Source organism: Teleopsis dalmanni, chromosome 2, assembly GCF_002237135.1.
Source record: "Teleopsis dalmanni isolate 2A chromosome 2, ASM223713v2, whole genome shotgun sequence".
Classification (NCBI taxonomy): domain Eukaryota; kingdom Metazoa; phylum Arthropoda; class Insecta; order Diptera; family Diopsidae; genus Teleopsis; species Teleopsis dalmanni.
In genome coordinates this window covers 71,612,266-71,621,956 of record NC_051847.1, presented here as the reverse complement: position 1 = coordinate 71,621,956, position 9,691 = coordinate 71,612,266, and the positions used below count along the sequence as shown (strand labels likewise).

Genomic DNA, 9,691 nt, shown 5'->3' with positions numbered 1-9,691 from the left:
AAAGTGATTATTTTGTGCCCGAAAAACAGCAGCGATTGTTAAATATACATCTGTGTATTTTATATCATCAAGGAATTAAAAAAAAAAACAATAATTTATGTATTTATATATTCACTTTCATTTTAATTTCTACGCAATTTTAAGACTATAAGAACTTTAGTAATGACAATGTGAAATGACAAATTTCTTGCCTAAATATTGAAAGAAAAATCTTCTTGGCTGCCAATTCGAAAAAATTTCCTAAGATTTAGATTTTTCTGATGCACCGATTTGACAACAGATTTCAGTAAGGTTAGGTTTTTCTAACAACTTATTTTACTATCCATATTAGGGGGATATCAGTTAGTTTACTGATAACTTTTTCTTCACGTTTTCTTTATTACTTCTCAAAACCACATGCCCTTTTTGCGTGTGCTTAAAGGCTATTGAACCTAAAAGTTCCTGTGAAACTTTATGAGCTGATTTTAAAGAAGAGGCCCATTCCTTTAAACCAATTTCATCAGAGTTCGTTAAAATAATTCTACCATCACGCGTACCGTCATTTATACGTATTTGAATACATTGCTCTCCTTTATAAACAATAAAATCTGAAGAAATATCCTCAACTTGATCCATAAAAATCAATTCAGGCTTATTGTTTCCACTCTCAGAATGCAATTCTAGACGATTCGGATATAATTTAGCATATTTCGTTTGCCATAACGATGCAAAAGATCCCACCAATTTCTTTATATAACCATGTAAAATGCAATCGGACTCCTTTTCGTCGACATCAAAATGCTGCTTTTGCTTAGCTCTTTTCTTCTGTTCAATTTTATCGGTTTCTATATTAACTGTTTCAAATACTATTTCGGATAGTTCCTGTTGCCACCTTTCAGATATTGTTAATGGGAAAAATTTATAAAGTTCTTGATCGCTTTCTGTTAGTTTAATTCCCTTTGTATCTTCTTCGTCGAAAGAGCCAATATCGAATGTAAGTTATATAGGGAGTATATACCAGCGCTATCACCAACAAAACTTTTTAGAATTATATTCAATAGAAAACATATATGCAGGACATACTGGATTGCATGCTACTAAGTAAAAATAGGTTTAGAATCATCACAGAAATTTTAACAGGGTACTGAGATGATTACACTATCATCTTACTTTGAACTTACTCAAATAGGAATTAAAGGCTTTGTGGTGATGAGAATGATAACTCAAATTTCATACCAGGAGTTTGTCAAGCAGTAAGCATGTCATTATTAAATGAAGATATAAAAATATGTTAAGTAAGTTTAGTACTACATTTTATGAAGAACTTGAATTATATTGCATCCATGAAGGAGGCACAATTGAACTTTAGGTCGCGGTGCAAAAAACTCCAACATAAAAAAAAATAATAACATTTCGCTATAATAATAACAAATAAGGTATATTACTTTTCAAGATTTCTTAGTTTAAATTTGTAAGCCACCCGCTATCTAGCGTAAGATATGTGTTTAAATGATTTTATGAAAAGAAATTCAACAGAGCTTTAACCCATACTTAAAAATTATACTTTGTTGATATAGCTATAGGAAAACACTGTTCAAAATATTCAATTTTATTGAATTCCGGTGATTGGAATAATTATAAAAGATTGTATCAGTATAGTCTTCCCTATTTGTCGTCTTCATTTTAAATAGATTAAATGAAATTACCTGATTTTAAGCCAATGAATGGTTGCAGACTTACACGCAACAAGTCGGTTCCATCTTTGGCAAATTCATCTGCAATTTCAGGCAAGAATAGTTAGCATAATAAGCCAATATATTTCAAGTCTGGTTTTCACTTAATAAGACTTTATTCCTGCCCAGCTATCAGTTAAGATGGGTATTTTATGGTTCTAATAGTAATGTTCGACGTTAAAGCAAGCATTATTTATTTCTGAAGTAAAGATACTTGTGTTTTTATGTTGCTTCTCTGAGTATTTTAATTCTGATCCTGCCTGTTTAAAGTTCTTCGTTAGTAGGGATATCGTATGTATGCCATATTATCTTATTCTGCTTTATCTTGTAGGTTTTAGATACATCATCTCAATTATTTCTGTTATTGTGCTTAGTTTTAAAACGTTTTATAAAACTAAACTTCGGGTTGCATGGTGACAAGAATAGGGTTTTTCAAGAATATCAAACTTATTGTAATTAAGATAACTGTCAGTGTCGATGTAATATTTGATTAACTTAGAATAGCCCTTTTTGCTTGGAATTGATTATGAGCATGAAGATTTGTGCTGTTTAAAAGGTCTTTAATGGATGCCGTCGGGCATTTTTGCATGATTCCCATTATACTAACAAACGTCAATATTTGTACATTGCTAAATATGTGTTCTGGTGATCATTTATTGCTATGTTCAAATCTGTCAAAATACTGCTCTACATTAAATCATAATTCTGCCAGGATCGAGAGATAAATCTGACTCCCCATCTTTATTCTACAATACAATTAGTTAAAGTTGGACTAAAGCTTAAATAAAAAGAAAAATAACATTGCATTTATTATTAGTGGAGGACTTCTACTGCAATTTATATGATTTTTTGTGGCATGCACTCCATGATTCCAATTGGAACAACTTATGGAATTTTTTTTACTTTTTGGTGGTGTTACTGGTTTATTTCAGTAAGTCACGAACACCCATTGACCCATTGAATTGAGAATCTACATTACTCGTAAATTGAAATTAAATTTCGAGATTCTAAAAACCCTCATTTGAATGCTATATAGTATATAAAATATACTTATATCATCTAAAATAAAAAAGCCGCACATTTCGACCTTGTTAGTTTTGTTTAAATTTCAAACTAAAATTATATAGTTCAGCTTAAACTGGAATTGAAACGAATATGGAACCACATGTGGAAGTAAACTAACACTACATGGTTTTTAAATATATTTTTTAATTAGTGCTATAAAAATATTGGATTGATTATATAGTGTGTTGAAAGAGATATTGGTGCTATATAGCAATGTCAATCTGTTTATATGTCAATCTGTTTGCATGACAGTCTTTCCGTCTGTTAGTCAACTTCTACGCCAAGTTTTCTGATTTTTGGCGAAATAATATTTTTACTTCATAAAAATTTCAGGAAATATTTATAATTGGTTGATGTTCCAGAAGTGAATATGTAGCAACTATAGTTAAAAAAAAAAAAAAAAAACTATACGTAGGAATTCAATGTAATACACTTTCATACGACATAAAACATTCACAACTTATATTATATTAAAAAAATGTGATTTTTCAGTGGAAATTCATATAAATTTATGTAAATACACAACTGAACAATATGAGAATTATTAATTTCTTAATGTAAAATTTTGACACAATTTGTTGTGTCTCTAAGCACATCATATTGTATTAGTCATCTCTTTTTAGGTACCCATTACTTTGTCAGCTTCTATACCAATTTCTCTGACTCTCAACAGGGTTATAACTTTTTATCAATTCTTATGAAATGTTATATGACACTTTTTGATGTATTCAGGTTGAAGAAATCCATAAAAGAATACAATTCTTTGATGCTCCAAAATTGTAATATTTGAACAAAACTTAAAGCATGGAAAATTACTTAAAGAATCTATAAACAACAACACAAAAACAGAAATAATTTGGACTTATTTATGATTTATGAGAATCATAAATTTCCTAATATAACACTTTGTTGTAGTTTGTTACATCTGTTTGTAAACATCTGATATTGTAACAGATGTCGAAGGAATTATAGTCATCTAGTTTTAGAAATCCAATTCGTATTATTATTTAATATTTCCCAAGAAATTGAATTGCACATTTATTTTAGGAATTCAAGTTGAAGAAGTTTACAAAATAATATAATTTGACTAACACACAGTACATCGAAATATTTAATTACTTATAATTAACAGTACATATATTAAAATAATCAATTTTATGCTTAAGTAACTTGAACTTATTTATAGAAATATATAACTCAACAATATGAGAATTGTAATTTTTTATATGGCATATAAAATTGAACTGGTTAAATATTGTTGTGTGTGTATTTAAACATATTGCAGTGAAGAGTTAATTTCATGACTATCTCAGTCATGACTATCTCATCAATTAAACTTAGAACATCAATACTGTTAGATACAGTACCATTATTATTAACTATAGTATGTATTATTCTTTAAATGAAGGGAGAATATTATATGGTATAGAATATAATATACCATTTTGTTTTAAATTATCCTCAGTTTGAATGTTGTTCTATAGTCATAGTGAATTTATGGGATAGTTATTTGTCATGAGATTCTCAGAATATCTGCAAATTATATGTATTTATTTTGATTAATAAAAATTTGATTTCGAAACATCAAATCAAAACAAGAAAGGTAATTTCTACACAAATTCTAATTCATGTTTAAGGTCTCTTCGTATGCTTTAAGCCTTACCGTAAACATGGAATGCATATAAATAAGTTATCAGATCATCTTTGCTGATTGGCTGTTTCGTTGTTATTCAGATAGCTTCGTTGTTACTCAGATTCATCACTTTTGGAAACACCACTCTTAGGAAGATATTTAAAATTCTCTGGTATGTCAAAAACTCTAGTATTCATAGAAGTCTTTTCGTTAAGACCTTCATCAAGTACTTAAGTGTAATATCATCCCCTCTTTTTCGCAAAATAAATTGTAAGTCTAAGAGGTCAAAGAAATATATTTAAAGTACTTGGTTATTTCAGTAACTCCGATATTCATAGAAGTCTCTCCATTGAAGCCGTGTTCAAGTACTTAAAGATAGCACCCATTCATTCTATTCCGTAAAGTAGATGGTCATTTCAACAGCCACAAGAAAATATTCAAAACTCTTGGTTATGTTAGAAACTCAGTTATTCAAGGAGGTTTTTCTATTGAGACCATCTTCAAGTATTTAAATGTAGCATCCAACCCTTATATTCTGTAAAGTAGATGGTAAATCCAACAGTCACAAGAAAGATGTTAAAAATTCTCGGTTATGTCAGAAGCTCCGATATTCATTGAAGTCTTTTCATTGAGACTACGTTCAAGTACTTAAAGATAGCATTCATCGCTTCTATTCAGCAAAGTAAATAGTAATTACGTCAGCCAGAAGGAAGATATTCAAATTTCTTGCTTATGTCCGAAACTCCAATATTCATAGAGATCTCTCGATTGGGAGCATTTTCAAATATTTAAAACTAGTATCCATCACTTTTATTCAGTTAAGTAGCTGGTCATTCCAAGGAAGGAAGATTTTCCTATATTTTTATAATAAAAATTATGTTGATTACTGGATTTTCCCAGCGTGGGTCAAATAAGTCACATACAGAGAAAGGAGTAAAGGTGCTAACATCTATCAGTTAATATTTTTCAATAATGGTTGTACAGTTATATATACAATTTATATTATTATTTATTGTTATAGAAGTAACAATTTAAGAATCTTAATAAGCAAACCGCAGAAGTAATTACTCTCATTTGCCGCAATCACAAAAGTACGAAAATCTGAAAAAATAGAATTAAAATAAAAATTAAGGATTTATTTCCTTTGTGGGCGTTTTTGTTTGCTTCCTGGCAATTACTTGAGACTGATACGTTTGTATACTTATTTTCAATAAAAATAAGAAAGAAAATAAGTACTCTTTGGTATTGAAGAAAACAACAAAAACACGCCTATGAGCTGCTAATGATCGAATTGGTGCTGCGGAAGAAAGAAAACGGCCCAGGTATTGTATCAAATTCAAAGGACACATGCGGTGATAAGGATCTTGTTTCCTTTAATATATTCGAAATAATGTATTGTGTGGAATATAAAGTATCTGAGGATAAGTAGTGTGTAGTGTGTTCCAAAATGAGTTTTGGTTTTGTAACTTTTTCGCATTACAAACAAACTGCAAACAAGCTGAGCGTTTGCTTGTTCGAATGCGAGGATGCGTGCAACCTTAAAACCCTTGTGAGCAGAGATACTTTTGTTACAGAAATGAAAATCTGGCAACTGCATTCATCGTTGCTGTAGTAATTGAAACATCAGTTACCGATCTATGCCATACGAGTTTGAAGTGCTGACTGGAGTGTCTGCAGTTTGTCGTTGTTCATTTAACAATTGACTCAAAAGCAATGCGGTTAATCCTAATGTACTTTTCGCACATTGTCACACGGCCTGCACTACATTTTCACACTGCATTGGAATATTCAAAAAAGTGTTCTAATTTTCAAAATTTTACAAAATTTTTTTTTTTTTGGTCCTTGGAACAATACATACACCACATAAGCGGATTAATTTGCGCTTCGGAGCTGTTTTGGTGGAAGGAGCGCACAGAATGTAACGCCTGCCTGGCTATTGAGGCAGCGGCTATTAGCGGCTTTTGCTTTGCTAATCTGCGTTACTAAAGCGGAAGAAAATCTGTTAATTATTAAAAGTTTTATTATTATTAATAAATGTGTGAATAAAGGTTGGCAACTTCTCGAAATCCGGAAGACACGGAAGACATGCTGCGAGCGCAGTAATTAGATTTCGATTGCATCTTAGCATAAACTGCTTAATTGCGCTTTAATTTTATCAATCAATATTTGAAAATTAACAAATTTACTTGCACTTCTCTGGACGTCTGTCGTTTCTCTGATTGTTTAGATGCACACACGCAGGAGTGCAGAAAAAGATGCATTTGTATTTATGGTATACTGGGTGTCCTGCTACGGAAATGCATGTCGAAGTGAATTGTTGCTGATTGAATTTGTGGTTTTGATTGCAATGCTTCCATTACTTTTGCAATTTTTTTTGTTTTTTAATTAAAATTTGCATATGAAATTGCCAATCCAATCTACCCCCCCGATTGGATTGCCTTCTTATTCAAGGCAATGAATATTATTATTCCATTCGAAATGTAATATTTAGAAACTTTTATTAAAAGTTGGTAATCAATTGTTTATATGTGGTAATCGAAATCGAGATTAATATAATATTCCAATAGAAATTGTAGTAGATAGTTTTAGGTAAAGACAATTTGCTACTCAGGGTGAAGAGAGATTCACTGTGGTCGATAGTAGCAGGATGGTACATTGTAATACAATGATATTGTGATATCATACTGTATCATTAATCGATAATGACTGAACAAAATAAGCTACTATACATTTTATGACAGTTTTTCCTAAAACTAGACAATATATATATAAAACCTTAAGTATGGATTAATTCTCTGGTGTGGGAGTTTCACTTGTTTCGAAGCTGCTGAACATTCACAAATTTTGGTGAGTTTGTAATAATAAATAAATAAATAATAAATATTCTAAAATAATAAAAACACTGATAAACAATAAAGAGATTCGGACTCATACCACATATTATATGGTATGATTCATTAGTGGTTCATGAGTTTCGTTATAGTCATAGACCTAAATGAAGAGATACAGTACGGATAATATGTAACGATTCAGAAGTGGTTTGTAGGTTTTGTTGTAGTCATGTGGGCAAAAAAGATACTGAGCGACTACTAGACCTAAATGAAGGCAAATAAAATGAATAATCAGTAATCATTCGGTTTCCGAAGGTACTAACTGGAAGAATACGCCCAAGCTAGGACAAGCAATATTCAAATTCTTTACCAAAATATGAAATCATTTAAAAGTGGCTGGTGGGTTTCGTTGTGGTCATATGTTATATACACCAAAGGTACTGAAGGACCAAAACATCCAAATGATGAGAAATAATATGGAGGGTTTGTATCGATTTATAAGTGGTTTATTGTGGTTGTAGGAGTAAAAAAGGTACTAACCAACCAACAATAACACTGACTGACCAACAGATCTGTAAAAAGTAGCAGCAGCTATATAAGGAACTTCGTAAAGAATTGAAGATCATTCGAAAAATATATGACTGATTTGATGAACGTCGGCAGGATTGTATTGCGTTCGATTGTCCCATTGTGAAGATGAAAAAGTATACATTGAACGATTGATGATTTAATTGTTTTTGGGTTTTATATGTTAATCAAACATTTTAAACAATTTTTTCTTTTTATTTGTTTGACTTGTTTGGGTTTTGTTTCTTTAAATTTTGCATTCACACTTTCTCATTTAGACACTTACTCATTAATATTAATGAATTCAAAAGCTCTTATTATAATAATAATTTATACAGCTGATAGAGCTTTTATATGTCAAAAAAGCTATTAAAGAATTTTTCATTGTATATATATTAATTGTAAGAGAAAAATGTCGGTATTGTGTGAAAAAATACCTTTAAAGATCTTTTATTAATTTCAAAAATATTATATATAATTTATGTGAAATAGTGAACAATAAGAACAAAGCAATAGTTGAGTAACAAAAATGTCGGGCAATGCACCAAAGAAAGTTATTTGAAATAAAGAAATGGTAAATAACAACACTTTCCTAGGAACCAGAAGAGGTGGTGGACTTTGGTTAGTACGGCCAGTAAAGATTATTAAAGTTCAAAATTAATATTTGCTTTTTTGGAAAAGAACAGAATAATTCTGACATATTTAATTAATAAAAACAAACATTTTATTAATCAAAATCTTTCTCGGTACGCTTGTTTACAGTTTTGATTTTTTTCTTGTTTGTTTAGATTTCACATATAACACATATGAACAAATTTTGGTCATTTGCCTTTTGGGAAATTCATATTTAAGGTTCGTCTTTGACATTTTTCTCCTTAAATGAGTTGATTAACTTATAATGAGATCATTTATTTAAAAGCTTTTTATATGATTAATTAACCTCATTGGCGGCCTTAATAAGACCATACGAATGTGCTAATCACTATGCTTAAAAGCACGAAAGCTCTTTGGACGGTTAATCAAATTTTATAAGCGACCTAAATCAAATGAACTGCTTTAACGAAAGTAATGCGATTATGTATTCTTATGTTGATTTCTACAATTATTTATATTACAGGGAAATATATTGACCAATATATATATATATTGCAAACAATCCCTTTCTCAGAACACAATTATTTTTAAAAGCTATGTTCCTGTAATTAAATACATAATTTTTTCAATAAAAAGCCTATATACATTTTTTTTGAAATGTCCATGTCTAAAAATTCTATTTCATATTTACTTCACATATAATGAATTTGCACATCTAAGCAATCACACAAACCACTTTTAGTGACCACACCGCCATCTGTTGAGAAATATTGAAACATTTCGGTTGCTGTCATTGCTATGAAATGGGTTTGGAAAAAGCTTACTTTGAAAGTCGACGACGAATGTCTCTAAATGCAAATTGTGTACTATCAATCAGAATGCACCAGAGGGCAATACGGATTGATTTGTGAGTATTGTTCACCAGGACCTTTCCCAGTAGAAAAAGTGGTCTTCGAAGACATTGTCTTCAAGACGGTCTTTGATACCGCGTCCGCATTTTCAAGCAAATTTGCAAAACAATTGCTCAAAACATGAATGTAAATACTCTTTCTTTGCTTTCTCTCTCATTTTTAGTGTTCATAGCAACGTATTTGAATTTTGCCTCAAATGACGCTATGTTTTATAAATGAAGTGACGCAATAATTTTGAAGTGTAGTGAAATAAATATTAAAAAAATCAAAATAAATAAAGAAACAAAATCATTAAACTACGAAATATTAAAAAAAAAGAAATTAAATCAAAATAAATTAAATAGTGACTTAGTTCCTGGAAAATATATTGATATTAAT

General features: G+C 30.2%; 1 protein-coding gene across 1 annotated transcript in view; it reads right to left on the bottom strand.

Moving 5' to 3' along the window:
* Positions 1-342: 342 nt before the first annotated feature.
* The window catches only part of LOC119674820 (G protein-coupled receptor kinase 1-like), a 49,286-nt gene continuing 39,937 nt past the window's right edge, over positions 343-9,691 (bottom strand). Inside the window, exon 2 of the mRNA XM_038085978.1 lies at positions 343-871. Coding sequence (XP_037941906.1) covers positions 343-871 — 529 coding nt within the window. The remainder of the gene's footprint in view (positions 872-9,691) is intronic.